At 40.0% G+C, this 17,742-nt stretch overlaps 2 protein-coding genes across 2 annotated transcripts; both read left to right on the top strand.

The window, feature by feature from the left end:
- Positions 1 to 955: 955 nt before the first annotated feature.
- Positions 956 to 6,299, top strand: LOC129442939 (E3 ubiquitin/ISG15 ligase TRIM25-like). The gene is made up of 6 exons (XM_073855480.1): positions 956 to 1,599; positions 1,693 to 1,788; positions 1,998 to 2,231; positions 2,305 to 2,464; positions 2,592 to 2,651; positions 3,541 to 6,299. Exons 1-6 carry the CDS (start codon positions 1,009 to 1,011, stop codon positions 4,065 to 4,067), a joined length of 1,668 nt encoding a protein of 555 aa, XP_073711581.1. The 5' UTR covers positions 956 to 1,008; the 3' UTR covers positions 4,068 to 6,299.
- A 2,693-nt stretch (positions 6,300 to 8,992) lies between these two features.
- Positions 8,993 to 13,624, top strand: LOC141350387 (tripartite motif-containing protein 16-like). Its single transcript, XM_073855473.1, has 6 exons — positions 8,993 to 10,901; positions 10,992 to 11,087; positions 11,297 to 11,530; positions 11,604 to 11,763; positions 11,889 to 11,948; positions 12,828 to 13,624. Exons 1-6 carry the CDS (start codon positions 10,311 to 10,313, stop codon positions 13,355 to 13,357), a joined length of 1,671 nt encoding a protein of 556 aa, XP_073711574.1. The 5' UTR covers positions 8,993 to 10,310; the 3' UTR covers positions 13,358 to 13,624.
- The last annotated feature ends 4,118 nt before the right edge of the window (positions 13,625 to 17,742 follow it).

The raw sequence follows: 17,742 nt of genomic DNA on the forward strand, positions 1-17,742 counted from the left end.
TTTACATTGGTATGATGGCACAACTTCGATTTTGACTGTTGTATGTGGATGTATATACAGAGAAATGTGTGTATATTTTTTATATATATTTTTGACTGATATTTTTGTATTTACACGGTGTTTGTCAATCACCTTTGTCATGTGACTAGTCAGGTGACCCATAGTGGGTATATGTATGAGCTTAAATGTTTTATTGTTGAAGTCTGAAGAAGGGCGGTAGCCCGAAACGTTACTTCGAGTTAATAAATCAATATTTTTTGTGAGTTCAGTGTGCGGATTTCATTTTTGTCTTATTTAGTTGTATTTTTTGGATTCCGACACCTGCTAGTGTTTGGATGTGCGCGTCTCTCTCTTTAATATTCTGATCCTCCCCAGTATCAACCAGGACAGAAGATTTGGTTATCCACCAGGGACATCCGCCTCCACCAGAGTCCCTGATACATCTGCCCCTTCACCGTTCTGAGACAGCTGAATGCAGTGACTTACCGGCTCAACCTACCTCCTCAATATCGGATCTCATCCTCCTTTCACGTCTCAGTCCTCAAACCATATACTGACTCTGTCTCTCTTTCTTACGCAGACCCAGACACTGTAGACCTGGGGTGGGCATTCCTGGTTCTTTCATTTTACTCTGTCGATATATAAAAATATTTTCACAGAATGTTCTTTGCATTATGTAGGATGATTTTATAACAGTAAATCATAAAAAATACTTTAGCTGGGTTTGTACAGCCAGGGTCACGTAAATAAAATATGAATAAGATATGGAAGAATCTACATTTACGGGGACAACACATTTATTTATTGAACCAGATTTGTATTCTCTCAAACTGTTGTGTGACTATAAAACTGCCATCTAGTGGACTTTTGTAAGAAGTGTTTATTATGTAGGCTAACTGGCAGCAAGTTGCGCAACAAGGAAATGCTTGAGTTCAGGAAAAACGAAAGTAACCGGCTGTCGATCGGAGCACTGTATGTATTTGTTTTTCTTTGTCTTTATACGGTAAAATGGCAGAAGCCTCTATTTCAGTATCTCAGGATCAGTTCAGCTGTTCAATCTGTTTGGATTTACTGAAGGATCCAGTGGCCATTAACTGTGGACACAGTTACTGTATGAGCTGTATTACAGACTGCTGGGATCAGGATGATCAGAAGAGAGACTACAGCTGCCCTCAGTGCAGACAGACCTTCACTACAAGACCTGTTTTAGGTAAAAACACCATGCTGGCTGAAGTGGTGGAGAAACTGAAGAAGACAAAACTACAAGCTGCTCGTCCTGATCACTGTTATGCTGAAGCTGGAGATGTGGAGTGTGACGTCTGTACTGAGAGAAAACACAAAGCTGTCAAGTCCTGTCTGGTGTGTCTGAACTCTTACTGTCAAAATCATCTTGAACAACATGAGAATTTATTCAAAGGCAAGAAGCACAACCTGATAGATGCCACTGGACGACTTCAGGAGATGATCTGCCCTCAACATGAGAAACTGTTAGAGTTTTACTGTCGTACTGATCAGCTCTGTATATGTTATCTGTGTATGGCAGGCAAGCACAAAAATCATGATACTATAACAGCTGAAGAAGAGAAAACAGAGAAACTGGTATGACAACACAGATAATTATGCTAAGACTACCAGTTCTACTTCATTATAGAAGTTTCCTTATGTTTCCCTTAAAAATATTTTACCCTACAGAAACAACTGAAGGAGACACAGAAAAAATTCCAAGAGAGAATCCAGGAGAGGCAGAAGAAGCTTCAGGAGCTGAGAGATGCTATAGAGACTCATAAGGTGAGTTTTGATGAGAAGAACAACTGCTGTCTGCTGTTTCAGATCTGTTTCAGACTCAGTTAGGACTCTCATTCAATCAGTCAGTGAGGAGTTCAGTGCTGGATGACTTTGACTGAAGTTCACTGTGTGTAACAGACTGTGTGATGTACCAGTAAGAGCTGAGTGAATGCTGCTGATTCTAATGCTCCTCTCTCTGTGTGTACTAACAGCGCTCTGCACAGACAGCAGTGGACGACACTGAGAGGTTCTTCACTAAACTGATCCGATCCATTGAGAGCAGACGATCTGAGGTGACACAGCTGATCAGAGATCAGGAAAAGACTGCAGTGAGTCGAGCTGAAGGACTCTTGAAGCGACTGGAGCAGGAGATTGATGATCTGAGGAGGAGAGACGCTGAGCTGGAGCAGCTTTCACACACAGATGATCACATCCATTTCCTCCAGGTAAAAACAGGACAGTGGTCTTTAGGAAGAGTTGGGCATGCTTTAAAAAGATTTTCTATTTGTGTTTGTGTAGAGTTTCCAGTCTCTCTCTGTTCCTCCTGGATCTACAGACTCGCTCAACATCACTGTCAGTTCTGTCCTCTCTTTTGATGATGTTGGAAAATCTTTGTCTTATCTGAGCGAGAAACTGGAGGATTTCTGCAAGGAAGAGATAGATAAGATATCTCATAGGGGTAAAATGTCATTTATTTGGTCTTCACTCTTCAGAATGCATTATGATGTTGAAATACAATGAAAATATATCTAAAATATTAAAATTACAATTGCCAATATTTACAATACAATGTTTATTTTCCATAGTGAAACACATAGCAATTTTTCCTGTGCCTGAACCCAAGATCAGGGAGGAGTTTCTTCATTGTAAGTTACTATTATTATATGCACTATATGGACAAAAGTATTGGGACACACCACTTAATTATTAAATTCAGGTGTTTCAATCAGACCCATTGTGACAATTATAAAGGTATAATATGCACCTTTTCAAACATCACTGAAGCAAAATGGTACTGTGATGTGATGCCACATTTGCATTAGATGGTTTGCAAAATTTTATTCCTGATGTTTCATGGTCAACTGGTATTACTCGAAAGTGGAAGCATTTAGGCACAGCAACTTAGCCACGAAACGCACTAGCAGTGTCTACGACTCTAAATAGCCAGTGCCGTGCTGATTCTTTAGCTGAAGACTTCCAAAAGTTCACTGACATAAGTGCAAAAACTGTGTGGCAGTGGCTTTGTGGAATGGGTTTCCATAGCCAACAGCTGCAAGTCTCAAGTCACCAAGTCCAATTCCAAGTGTCAGAAGGAGTGGTGTAAAGCACACCGTCACTGACTGTGGAGCAGTGAAAATATGTTCTGTGGAGTGATGAATGACACTTCTCTGTTTGGCTGTCAGATGGGTGAGATGCGAACACCTTTGTGAAGAACTGGAATAAAGGTTATCATCAAAGCCTTCCTATGCAACATCCGTGCCTGACTTTATAAATGTGCTACAGAATGATTAGGCACAAATTCCCAAATAAATGCTCCAAAATCTTGTGGAAAGCCATTCAAGAAGTAAATTCCAACTCCATATTAAAGTCAAATATACTTGAATGCAACGTCATTGAAGTTCCTATTGGTGTAATGGTCAGGCATCCCAATACTTTTGTCCATATGGTGTAGAGAGAATGTTGTATTTCACATCATCAACCAATCTGAAGTTTTCATATTTCTATTAAAGTTATTATTTGTTTTATTTCACTCAGATTCCCACCAGCTGACACTGGATTTAAACACAACACATAAACTTCTCTGTCTGTCTGATGGAAACAGAGTGATTACTTACCCTGGCACAGTCCAGCAGTATCCTGATCATCCAGATAGATTTCAGTTTAATAATCAGGTGTTATGTAGAGAGAGTGTGAGTGGACGCTGTTACTGGGAGGTTGAGTGGAGTGGTTGGGTTGGTATATCAGTGTCATATAAGAGCATTAACAGAAAGGGTTTGAGTTGTGGGTTTGGATATAATGATCATTCCTGGTGTTTGTACTGCTCTGACTCCAGTTGTTCATTCAGTCACAATAACATTGAGACTAAACTCCCAGTAGTATCCAGATCTTCTAGAATAGGAGTGTATGTGGATCACAGTGCAGGATCTCTGTCCTTCTACAGCGTCTCTGACACAATGACCCTCATCCACAGAGTCAACACCACATTCACTCAACCTCTCTATCCTGGGTTTTACATTTATAATTCTGCCTCAAGAGTGAAACTGTGTGCTGTAACAAAATAAATGAGACAGAGATTCTATGAATAATATTGTCATGTCACAGGTTTGAGCTCTATGATATCATTTGCTAATTCATTTATGTATGCTTTTATCCAAAGTCTTGAACATCATTATTTCATACTTGATCATTGATCATACACGGAAGATCTTTCATGAGTATAAAATTACTTAAAATATGAAACTTTCTGCATGATGAAAATTTCTTTTTCTCATACTTCTTGTGTGTATTAAATCTGCACACTTTTTGATGTTTGTTTTGGCAAAGTTTCTTTAGAAAATTATTCTAAAGTATTCACTTTATTATTTTGGTAACACTTTACAATAAGGTTCATTAGTTAACAACATTAGTTAAATGTGTTAACTAACAGGAACAAACCATGAGCAATACATTTGTTACAGTATTTACTAATCTTTGTTAATGTTAGTTAATAGAAATAAAGCTTTTAATTGTTTGTTCATGTTAGTTCACAGTGCATTAACTAGTTAACAAGATTTTAATAAAGTATTAGAAATTGTTGAAATTAGCATTAACAAAGATTAATAAATGCTGTATAAATGCAGTTCATTATTAGTTCATGTTAACTAATGAACCTTATTGTAAAGTGTTATCATTATCTATGTAAGAAGAAATGTTTACTTTTGTTTTAAAATATTTACATGCAAATAAATGCAATAATATTTGCTAACACCTTTTGATACAGTAACTATATTTTATTTTAACTTAACAAAAATTTTCCCACACAAGTTTTATATCTCTTACTGGCTTAGCTTTACAAGTTGTATCTCTGACCAGAATATACTTTTGACACTTTCACGTTCATTTCACTTAAGTGCAATATTGACTGCTATTGCTAGGGGGCGCGTAGTCTCAGCCTCAGACGTCACGCCCACAAACTGTATTGAAGGTCTGGCTACGCGAGACTAGGGGGCGCGCAGAGACTAAAGTTGGGTGCAGTGTGCCTTTTTACTCAAATTTCCGTGGCAGAGTCACAGAATTTTTTGCTCGTTTTTCCGTGGCATTCTCACGGATTGGTTGCTCGGCTGTTTTGTCCTATTTTCTTGCCCTTGTCGCTTCGGTTTAGGGTTAGATTTACATAAAATGACATCCCTACCCAAACACAACTCTAACCCCAAAGCCAGGCGACAATTGATTAAAGTTTAGAAAATATAAAAGAATACATCAGAAAAAATAGTATAAACCAATTCTTAAAGTGACATACTAACGCAAACAAGGCCGTAGCCAGGATTTTTCAAATACAGAGGACAACCCCAAATTTTTAAATATTTATATTTTTTCCATATTACAGAATAATAATAAACACGTCCAAACTACGACAAAGCACAAATGTAACTGTGTCTGTGAGAATTTTGATGGTGACTAAAAGCATCCAAAATAAATCAATGGTTACATTTCATCATCTGAAGTGTAAGTCACCCTTTGCCTAAAAACTGCAAAACTGTGTCACTTTTTTTCAAGAAGCTTCTTAAATTTTCAATTTAGGATGAATTTTTAAAAGTATGGAAGGAGTTTATATATAATATGGGCTCTTATTGGCTGATTTTTCTTCAATATTCAGTGTAAGTCATCTTTTTCAAAAATACATTTTTGGTTTTCTAAAAATTATTAGCAAAATTTGTCAGTTTGGCACAGGTATATTTTTGGTCTACAAAAGTAATTTCAAGCATTTAACCATGCACCTTCAGATTAAATGATTTTTAAGATCATAGTTAACATTTAAGTCAAGTGACCTTAAACTTTTGAACAGTAGTGTAGGTTTAAATCTAAGCTGTATTGCATCTCATATTGTAGGCTATTTGCTGCATAACCATAACTCTCCCCTTCCCTCCTTCTCTTTGTCTGCTCATCTTTTGCTGGCTTTCCAAATGATAATTTAGTTTGTTGCAGCCTTTTCATTTTCATTTGCTTTGTTAGATCAAAATTACAGACATGGAAAGACTCTTTACTCAGCATACGTTGCACGTTACATAAACATTCTTGCTTTTCTTGCATTCTATTCTGGTATAAAAGCAGTGCTTATCATACTTTGTGTTTGCGACCGCTACCTTTGAGCTTGTTGTACTTGCCATCGCTCATCGCTCTGTCGGCCAGACTGCACGTGAGGACCAGGCTGCCTGTGAGTGTCTAGCAGCAGCACCTACTGCTCGTTGAGTGGAGAGATGATACATGCTCTCGCGTCAGTCTCCAACCACGCCAGAAAAGATCGCTAGATTTGTCCTTTTTCGCTTAAGGGGTTTAAAAATGGCTAAATCTAGGGACAAAGTCATCATCAAGTTGGCAACACGGCACTGCTGTGCATGTTTATACAGTGTATGAACTTGAACTCATGCTGCGTTCCAGGCAGGTTTTTGAGCCCGTGAATTACGACTTCAAAACCACGACTCACGACTCTATGTGTTCCAGGCAGCCTGTAACCCGTGCTTTTACAACCTTCTACCTGTGAAAGTGCACTGGAACGGCAGTCAAACCCGTGACTTCCCACCCGTGAACTCGTACTAGATCGATGTACTCCCAGTTCAGAGTCGTGACTCGTGGTTTTGAAGTCGTGATTTACGGGTTACAGGTTGCCTGGAACGCAGCATAAGGCTGCTTCTGGTTGGCTAACAATGGAAATTCAGCCAATCATCATTCGGTATGTGGTTGTCCCACCCCCTCTAACATACACAGGTCAATCATCATCAGTTGAAGAGAAAAACATTGCCTGTCTGATAATCTACTCGCTTCAGTGAGATTAACGCGCAACATTTTAATGTCAGTAGTAACAACGGAAATGTTTTGATTATTTGTTACTGAAAAAATAACACCGTAGTAACGACGTTTATTTATAACGCCGTTATTTCCATCACTTCAGGCGATGGTCCGTAGATGCAAGGATAATTGTTTCGTCTGCTATTTTCAAATCAAAATGAAACAAAACTTCAAGAAAAACTACCAAGGACATGACCTCTGTGTCCTCAATGGTAGCTACGGCCATGAACGCAAACACCAAATCTAACCCTAAACCGAAGCGACAATGGCAAGAAAATAGGACAAAACAGCCGAGCAACCAATCCGCGAGAACGCCACGGAAAAGAAAGTCCGCGGCAGGGCCACGGAAACACGCGGAGATCCGTGAGAACGCCACGGAAAAATTAGCAAAAAATTCTGTGACTATGCCACGGAACTTTGTGAGATCATGTTGGTCTAAGCGCATATTTACAAAAAATATAAGCTGAGGTAGAAATTATTAAACATTCATAGGCCTACAATTATCATACAAAGACGTTTTATATTGCTTCAAATATCACATTAAACTGTCAAAACGAATATTGAGGGGTACATAGCTCTCCATTAGAGAATTACCTAACCGCATCTATGCCCCCTCCAGCTGTGTTTGTCTGCCCAATCGTCTGGGACCTAGATTAACAGATTAATCAAGAAAAATTCCTACATCTCGCTCTGCCGGAAATCCAGAAAGGCCTTTTCTTTGTACCCGAACAGTTTTGCACCAAACTCCGCTCACTCTGCTCCGGGCTCTGGACATCCAGGTAGCAAAAGCACCCTGTCGCTCCTTAGTCTTCGGTACTGGTGGCCCTCTCTCACACAGGATCAGGGTTCTAAATTAACAAAAAAACTTAATTTTTGTTAATAAAAACTTACTAGCCAGTTTGGCCGGTGATGCAGGAGGCATTGCATGCATGATACATAACGTTCTGTTCTCGGCAGTGCCCCAGTGTAAATCTTTTGTGCCCAGGTGTAAATCTCAAGTTTAAATTTTAGCAGTTATCTAGTGTATTCCTTTACAGATATAAAAGCGGCAAAAACAGATCTATATGAAATGTAGTTAACAAATTTATGCGTGTAAAAGCGACGAAGCAGTTGCATTGACGCGTACACGCACGTATCCATGTCCGCGCGCATCTTTGCCTTCATCCGTGCACAACTGCATTCAAAAGATGACGCCACGCGAGTGAGTAATTATGAAAACATGACAAGAAGTACGTTTCTAAATAATAATGATAATCTTATTTTGACTGGATAATTTTTGGCTTCTGTAGATGGACATCAGAAATGTTTTGTGCAGGGAAAGGGAAGCAGAAAGGAGAGATGATGAGTTGAAAGGAAGTAAGACAAACTACATCCTCATGCAGTCAGGTCTAAAACATTAGGAAAAATCTCAGGAAAACCTCTTATCAAGTCTACAGAATTGCATTGTTGCTGAGAAAATCAACAGATGTATGTGTTATACTGTTCTGTATATTCAGATATGAAATTAATATTTAGTTTACTAATATTTAACTCTAGGACACTAACTTACATAACAGTTAGCAGTAACTATGACTGAGATTATTTAGTATAGCAGTCATAAAATGACTGGTTTCTTAAAATATTCTTGTAAAAATAAGTTATTAATCATTGCTATCAAGAAAATATTTCTCTGCTGTCATTATTTCCGAACATTTTATGCCATTTATGCCTCCAAACATGTTAATAATGTTAGGCATGATACATATTTATCTTTCGCAGTACCTGTTGCACTGTAGAATAGTGGGTTAAGCAGCAAAGGACATTGTATAGAAGTGTTGCACACATCTTGCACACAGCAGGCTTTCAAAAAAAGTCAGCAAAAATAGAGGGGCTGTGCCCCAGTAAAGCTTTATGTCTATCGACAGAGAAACGAAGAAAGCAGCTTATGTTTGATCACGAAAATGTTGTCATGTTTTGTCAGGATTGTCGCATGTACGCGAAAGAAAAAAACGAATCATTGTTGCATTCAGTGGCACTTCTCTTATTCTCACCGGAAAAAATTTGGCTAGCGGAAATGCGGATTGGCTGGTAACTTTAGAAAGTTACAAGCCACATTGGCTGGTGGTCAAAAAAGTTAATTTAGAACCCTGCACAGGATGTCTCTTGCTTCATTCAGGGATGCTCAGTCTGTGCCATAACCAACACCCCCAGGAAGCTACCTATGGGTAAATTGGTACCACTTCCTATACCTCAGCGTCCGTGGTCCCACCTGGGTGTCAGTTTCATGACGGATCTATCCAAGTCCAATAACTATACTTGCATCCTTGTGGTTGTGTATCGTTTCTCTAAGGGCTGTAAACTCATACCTCTGCCTAAACTCCCCACTGCCTTTGAAACCGCAGAAGCCCTTTTCAACAATGTGTTCCGTAACTTCGGCATTGCAGAGGACACTGTGTTGATCCTTTTTTAAACTCCTTGGAGTAACAGTCAGTTTATCATCGGGATACCATCCTCAAACCAACGGCCAGACTGAGCAAAAGATCCAGGAGATCGGATGCTACCTGCATACATACTGCCACCAGTACCAGGACAGCTGGAGCTGCTATCTCCCTTGGGCTGAATACGCCCAGAATTCCCTTCCTCAATACACAACTGGACTCACTCCTTTTCAAGGTATTCTGGGTTATCAACCTCCTCTTTTCCCCTGGTCAGATGAGCCTTCGGCAGTTCAAGCTGTCGATTACTGGTTCCATCAGAGCGAGAGGGTTTGGGACTCGGCCTACATGCACCTCCAACAGGCTTTGCGGAGGCATGAAGAACAAGCTAACTGTCATCGTTCTGATCCTCCCCAGTATCAACCAGGGCAGAAGATTTGGTTATCCACCAGGGACATCCGCCTCCGCCAGTCCTGCTGTAAGCTGAGTTCCTGATACATCTGCTCCTTCACCGTTCTGAGACAGCTGAATGCAGTGACTTACCGGCTCAACCTACCTCCTCAATATCGGATCTCATCCTCCTTTCACGTCTCAGTCCTCAAACCATATACTGACTCTGTCTCTCTTTCTTACGCAGACCCAGACACTGTAGACCTGGGGTGGGCATTCCTGGTCCTTTAATTTTACTCTGTCGATATATAAAAATATTTTCACAGAATGTTCTTTGCATTATGTAGGATGATTTTATAACAGTTAATCATAAAAATACTTTAGCTGGGTTTGTACAGCCAGGGTCACATAAATAAAATATGAATAAGATATGGAAGAATATACATTTACGGTAACAACACATTTTTTTATTGAACAAGATTTGTATTCTCTCAAACTGTTGTGTTGACTTTAAAACTGCCATCTAGTGGACTTTTGTAAGAAGTGTTTATTATGTAGGCTAACTGGCAGCAAGTTGCGCAACAAGGAAATGCTTGAGTTTAGGAAAAACGAAAGTAACCGGCTGTCGATCGGAGCACTGTATGTACTTCTCTATCTTTGTCTTCATACAGTAAAATGGCAGAAGCCTCTATTTCAGTATCTCAGGATCAATTCAGCTGTTCAATCTGTCTGGATCTACTGAAGGATCCAGTGGCCATTAACTGTGGACACAGTTACTGTATGAGCTGTATTACAGACTGCTGGGATCAGGATGATCAGAAGAGAGACTACAGCTGCCCTCAGTGCAGACAGACCTTCACTACAAGACCTGTTTTAGGTAAAAACATCATGCTGGCTGAAGTGGTGGAGAAACTGAAGAAGACAAAACTACAAGCTGCTCGTCCTGATCACTGTTATGCTGAACCTGGAGATGTGGAGTGTGACGTCTGTACTGAGAGAAAACACAAAGCTGTCAAGTCCTGTCTGGTGTGTCTGAACTCTTATTGTCAAAATCATCTTGAACAACATGAGAATTTATTCAAAGGCAAGAAGCACAACCTGGTAGATGCCACTGGACGACTTCAGGAGATGATCTGCCCTCAACATGAAAAACCCCTTGAGATTTACTGTCGTACTGATCAACTCTGTATATGTTATCTGTGTATGGCAGACAAGCACAAAAATCATGATACTATATCAGCTAAAGAAGAGAGAACAGAGAAACAGGTATGACAACACAGATTATTATGCTAAGACTACCAGTTCTGCTTCATTATAAAAGTTTCCTTGTGTTTCCCTTAAAAAAAATCCCTACAGAAACAACTGAAGGAGACACAGAAAAAATTCCAAGAGAGAATCCAGGAGAGTCAGAAGAAGCTTCAGGAGCTGAGAGATGCTGTGGAGACTCATAAGGTGAGTTTTGATCAGAAGAACAACTGATGTCTGCTGTTTCAGATCTGTTTCAGACTCAGTTAAGACTCTCATCCAATCAGTCAGTGAGGAGTTCAGTGCTGGATGACTTTGACTGAAGTTCACTGTGTGTAACAGACTGTGTGATGTACCAGTAAGAGCTGAGTGAATGCTGCTGATTCTAATGCTCCTCTCTCTGTGTGTCCTAACAGCGCTCTGCACAGACAGCAGTGGACGACACTGAGAGGATCTTTACTCAACTGATCACATCCATTGAGAGAAGACGATCTGAGGTGACACAGCTGATCAGAGATCAGGAAAAGACTGCAGTGAGTGAAGCTGAAGGACTCTTGAAGCGACTGGAGCAGGAGATTGATGATCTGAGGAGGAGAGACGCTGAGCTGGAGCAGCTTTCACACACAGATGATCACATCCATTTCCTCCAGGTAAAAACAGGACAGTGGTCTTTAGGAAGAGTTGGGCATGCTTTAAAAAGATTTTCTATTTGTGTTTGTGTAGAGTTTCCAGTCTCTCTCTGTTCCTCCTGGATCTACAGACTTACTCAACATCACTGTCAGTTTTGTCCTCTCTTTTGATGATGTAGAAAAATCTTTGTCTTATCTGAGAGAGAAACTGGAGGATTTCTGCAAGGAAGAGATAGATAAGATATCTCATAGGGGTAAAATGTCATTTATTTGGTCTTCACTCTTTATTACATTATGATGTTGAAATGCAATGAAAATATATCTAAAATATTAAAATTACAATTGCCAATATTTACAATACAATGTTTATTTTCCATAGTGAAACACATAATGATTTTTCCTGTGCCTGAACCCAAGATCAGGGAGGAGTTTCTTCAATGTAAGTTACTATTAGCATATGCACTATATGGAAGAAAGTATTGGGGCACACCACTTAATTATAAATTTCAGGTGTTTCAATCAGACCCATTGTGACAATTATAAAGGTATAATATGCACCTTTTCAAACATCACTGAAGCAAAATGGTACTGTGATGTGATGCCACATTTGCAATTTGCAAAATTTTATTCCTGGTGTTTCATGGTCAACTGGTATTACTCGAAAGTGGAAGCATTTAGGCACAGCAACTTAGCCACGAAACGCACAAGCAGTGTCTACGACTCTAAATAGCCAGTGCTGTGCTGATTCTTTAGCTGAAGACTTCCAAAAGTTCACTGGCATTATAAGTGCAAAAACTGCACAGCAGTGGCTTTGTGGAATGGGTTTCCATAGCCAGCAGCTGCAAGTCTCAAGTCACCAAGTCCAATTCCAAGCATCAGGAGGAGTGGTGTAAAGCCCACCTTCACTGACTGTGGAGCAGTGAAAATATGTTCTGTGGAGTGATGAATGACACTTCTCTGTTTGGCTGTCAGATGGGTAAGATGCGAACACCTTTGTGAAGAGCTGGAATGGAGGTTATCATCAAAGCCTATGCAACATCCGTGCCTGACTTTATAAATGTGCTACAGAATGACTGGGCACAAATTCCCAAATAAACGCTCCAAAATCTTGTGGAAAGCCATTCAAGAAGTAAATATCAACTCCATATTAAAGTCAAATATACTTGAATGCAGTGTCATTGAAGTCCCTGTTGGTGTAATGGTCAGGCGTCCCAATACTTTTGTCCATATAGTGTGTACAGAGAGAGAATGTTCTATTTTAACCAATCTTAAGTTTTTATATTTCTATCAAAATTATTATTTGCTTTATTTTACTCAGATTCCCACCAGCTGACACTGGATTCAAACACAATAAGTAAACATCTCTGTCTGTCTGAGGGGAACAGAGTGGTTACTAACACTGGCACAGTCCAGCCGTATCCTGATCATCCAGATAGATTTGATGAACCTCAGGTGTTGTGTAGTGAGAGTGTGAGTGGACGCTGTTACTGGGAGGTTGAGTTGAGTGGTTGGGTTGGTTTATCAGTGTCATATAAGAGCATTAACAGGAAGGGAGGGGGTGATAAGTGTGTGTTTGGATATAATGATCAGTCCTGGTGTTTGTACTTCCCTGACTCTGGTTGTGCATTCTGCCACAATAACAATGGAACTAAACTCCCTGAAGTGTCCAAATCTTCTAGAATAGGAGTGTATGTGGATCACAGTGCAGGATCTCTGTCCTTCTACAGCGTCTCTGACACAATGACCCTCATCCACAAAGTCCAGACCACATTCACTCAACCTCTCTATCCTGGGTTTTACATTTATAAATCAAGCTCAAGAGTGAAACTGTGTGCTGTAACAAAATAAATGAGACAGAGATTCTACTAATAATATTGTCATGTCACAGGTTTGAGCTCTATGATATAATTTGCTAATTCATTTATGTAACGCTTTTATGCAAAGGCTTGAACATACAATTGATCGTTCAATTCCTATTTGATCATTGATCACACACTGTAGATCTTTCATGAGTATAAAAATAACTTCAAATATGAAACTTCCTGCATGATGACCATTTCTTTTTCTCATTTTTCTTGTGTGTATTAAATCTGCACATTAAAACCATTAACTCTTTCTGATGTTTGTTTGTCAAAGTTACTTCAGAAAATTATTCTAATAAAGTCTCCACTTTATTATTTTAATCTATGTAAGAACAAATGTTTACTTTTGTTTTAAAATATTTACATACAAATAAATGCAATAATATTTGCTAACATCTTTTGACACAGTAACAATATTTTATTTTACCTTAACTGTAATTTTCCAACCATTTTTACATATCTTACTGGCTATAAAAATTTTATATCTAACCAGAAGATACATTGGCCACTTTTACTTTCATTTCACTTAAGTGCAATATTGACTGCTATTGCTAGGGGGCGCCCAAAGACTAAAGTTGGATTCAGTGTGCCTTTTACTCTCCCATTGGCACGAGTCTAAGCACGAATATTTACAAAAAATATAAGCCGAGGTAGAAATTATTATACATTCATACAATTATACGTATCATACAAAGAAGTTTTATATTGCTTCAAATATCATATTAAAGGCGGAGTCCACAATGTTTGAAAAACGCGTTGGAAAAGGAGACGGGCCGACTACCAAAACACACTTATAGCCAATCAAATCAAATCAAATGCCGGTTTGCGTATGTGTGGGGCGGGTCTATCAACAGAAGGTCCAGATTCTATTGGGGTTGGGGCGTGTTTGTTTAGGTGATTTCAAATATCAACATTGGCTTTCAAACATCATGGACTCCGCCTTTAAACTGTCAAAACAAATATGGAGTGGTTAAAGAAATAAAACTGCCTGTGTTTAAAATGTTTTCAATTTTCTTAAATAAAAAAAATAATTGTTTGTAATTAAATCACGGTGTGGCGCGTCTTGTCCTCGCGCGCCCCCGCCCCCCCGAAACTGAACACGAGTGTGTGCGCGAGAATGCAGCGTGAGATAAACCCTGTCGAATCCACGCGCACGGGAAAAATTATTTTTTCAATTTTTTCAAGAAACTGTTCCCGGCGGAGTGGAATTACTACATCGGAAATCGATAATTACTCGCCATCAAACTCGCTCTTGAGGAAGTGGCTGGAGGGAGCAAATCATTAATTTGAAGTGATCACCGATTATCGTAACCTGGAATACCTGAGAGAAGCCAAGAGATTGAATCCTTGCCAGGCCCGCTGGGCCCTCTTCTTCACTCGCTTCGATTTTGTGGTAATCTACAGACCTGGGAGTAAGAATCTCAAGGCTGATACCCTCTCTCGCCTACATAGCACTCCGTCAGAAAATCACCTAACCGAATCCATCCTCCCTCCAGCCGTGTTTGTCTGTCCAATCGTCTGGGACTTAGATGAAAAGATTAATCAAGAAAATCTCCTACATCCCGCTCTGCTGGAAATCCCAGAAGGCCTTTTCTTTGTACCCGAACAGTTTTGCACTGAACTCCGCTCACTCCACCCCAGGCTCTGGACATCCAGGTAGCAGACGCACCGTCGCTCCTTAGTCTTCGGTAATGGTGGCCCTCTCTCACACAGGATGTCTTTTGCTTCATTGTGGTATGCTCAGTCTGTGCCATAACCAACAGCCCCAGGAAGCTACCTATGGGTAAATTGGTACCACTCCCTATACCTCAGTGTCGATTTTATGACGGATCTACCCAAGTCCAATAACCATACTTGCAGAAACAGCAGAAGCCCTTTTCAACAATGTGTTCCGCAACTTCGGCATTCCAGAGGACACAGTGTCGATCCTTTTTTAAAAAATGATTTTTATGCCCTTTTCACAATTGGTAATTGTTTCAAACCTGCTTTACAGTAATAGTGTAATGATATGTAAAAGGCGGAAGCAATTGCAGGTGAAAAACACAATGTTTATTAATGAACACAGGTGAAAATGACAGATTAAATGGTGAGGCCAGCAAAGTCCGGTGTTGTTAGCAATGGTGGAGAGATCTACGGTGGTCAGTTGGTGATGGTGTAGTTTGAGTGCGGCGTTGGTGGAGTGGTGAGCAGTGGTGATAATCCAGACTGTACACAGGAACATCCACACGGAGACAACGACAATACACGATCCAACTCGACACACGATAATCCACAAAACGACACGAAGAAGCAAACAACACAGGAACCAAACAAAGAGTGAGAATCTGGAAGGGAACAGAGAGTCATGTGAGTATTTATGGAGGAGATGCAATGATGATCAGCTGGAGCAAGACAATCAACACACAGGTGATCTGAATCGCTCTAATGAGTACATGGCTGGGAGGTGAGCAAACAAACACACACACACACACACACACACACATATGACACGGAGGAAACAATGGGTTTTCTACCGTGACAAATAGAAGTAGGGATAACACAGAAAAATCGACAAACAATATAAGTAGCAAAATACAGCGGGTATGAATAAACTTTACAAAGCGAGCGTATTAATAATGTCTCGTATACAAGAGGGTGCTAAGTTAAGCCAATGTCGGCTGACTCCCCGGGGTTGAAAAACCCTCTAGGAGAAAAACCTCCTGACTTTTTTAGCCTGGTAGGAACAAAAAGTCTTAGGAGGGAAAAAATCCTTGGGATATATATATATATATATATATATATATATATATATATATATATATATATATATATATATATATATATATATATATATATATATGATGTTTTTATTAACAAAGTTCGGGAGGAACACGTTCAAATAATCAACATAATCACCTCAACTACGACCAGCTGTTGACAATCAGTAATCAGGTATCCACCTGATTGGCATCAACAGAAACCTATATAGACTGGAAACCAACTCACCCTCATTCCTCGATAGTTTCAGCAGGAATTGAACATTGCTTAAACTTAAGACAAACATTAACCAACGCCAACATCTTCTCTAAGAAGTTTCACAATCTTCATATCTCTCTCCAACCAACTCTTCCATCTACAAATCCACACCTCGCCGCAAAGCCACAAACTAAACAAGGAAAGATCACAAAGCTACATCTCTACTCACCAAAAGGTTTTCCATCCTCGCAAGAGCGGTTTCGTCAGACAGCACCAGCAGGCCTTCAGCCTGTCCAGGTTGTGATCAAGATTCTGCCGCCAAGCCATTTTTTCGCTCCGAAGATTGCCGCAAAGCAGCCTGCCATGCACTGCACGATGCAACACATCCCAGCGATACAGGTTTCCCATCCAGCTCAAGCATGTTTCCGCCAGCGCTGTTATAGCCCTGCTTTCACAAACCTTTCCATCTAATTTCTAACCCTTTCCCCTGCCTGTGTCTCCACCATCAGGCTCGAGCACGAGGCTACCTCCGCTAGCAGCATATGCCCAGACGCCCCTACTTTTCCCCCTTGTTTTCTTATAATTATAAATCAAACTGGTATGACATACAGCACACATTAATTCGTAACTTACATCATGTTGCCAGTTGCGCAAGAAATAACTTCAAAGCCACATGCACACTGGTAGTGGAAGCAGCTCCTGTTATCCAACAGCTACATTAATTTAATTCCATACTGGGAAACGCGATCGTTTTACATAAGGAACACAACCCGAGCCCATATTGATTCCTGCCCCGCGCTGCAGTTGACACATTGATGTTGTTCCGCTGGCGTACCCTGCTCTGGGGTGCTTTTCCCGAGCAACGGCATAACGCGCTGCTAAACCACCATACCGTGGATAGTTGGAGAGGCCAGCTGGCTTGTCATGACTATTTCCCGAAAACATAGCAACTTTGTCGCACATCCGTCGCTGAACTATGTTGGCTCAACAATAAAGTAAATGATGTCAAGACAAATTAATCTGTTCAGATCGATTTAATTTCCTATTATTGCTGTAAACTACATGCATCACATCTAAAGCTTTTGTTGTCACGTTTTAGTTCTCTGTTGTTTAAATCCAAGATTCGTCTTTCATTCGCAAGTTTCCTTCTACGTCACTCATTCCAGGGATTCCCCAGGGTCTTAAAGCTCGTTGTTATGCGCAGATTTCCAAAAACAGCGCTTCAATTCTGTTTACAACCTAAAAGACATGAAACAGACTTTGTTTATATTTAGATTATGGTTATAGAAATCACTGCACGCTGCTTTCTTATTTGTTTAAAAGCATGACCTACCCAAGTCTACATGTTATACTAACAATAGAACTATACTTCTAACCACAGCCGTCCAACTGACATTTGGACATTTAATGCGGCTG

Source organism: Misgurnus anguillicaudatus, chromosome 2 (assembly GCF_027580225.2).
Source record: "Misgurnus anguillicaudatus chromosome 2, ASM2758022v2, whole genome shotgun sequence".
NCBI classification, from domain to species: domain Eukaryota; kingdom Metazoa; phylum Chordata; class Actinopteri; order Cypriniformes; family Cobitidae; genus Misgurnus; species Misgurnus anguillicaudatus.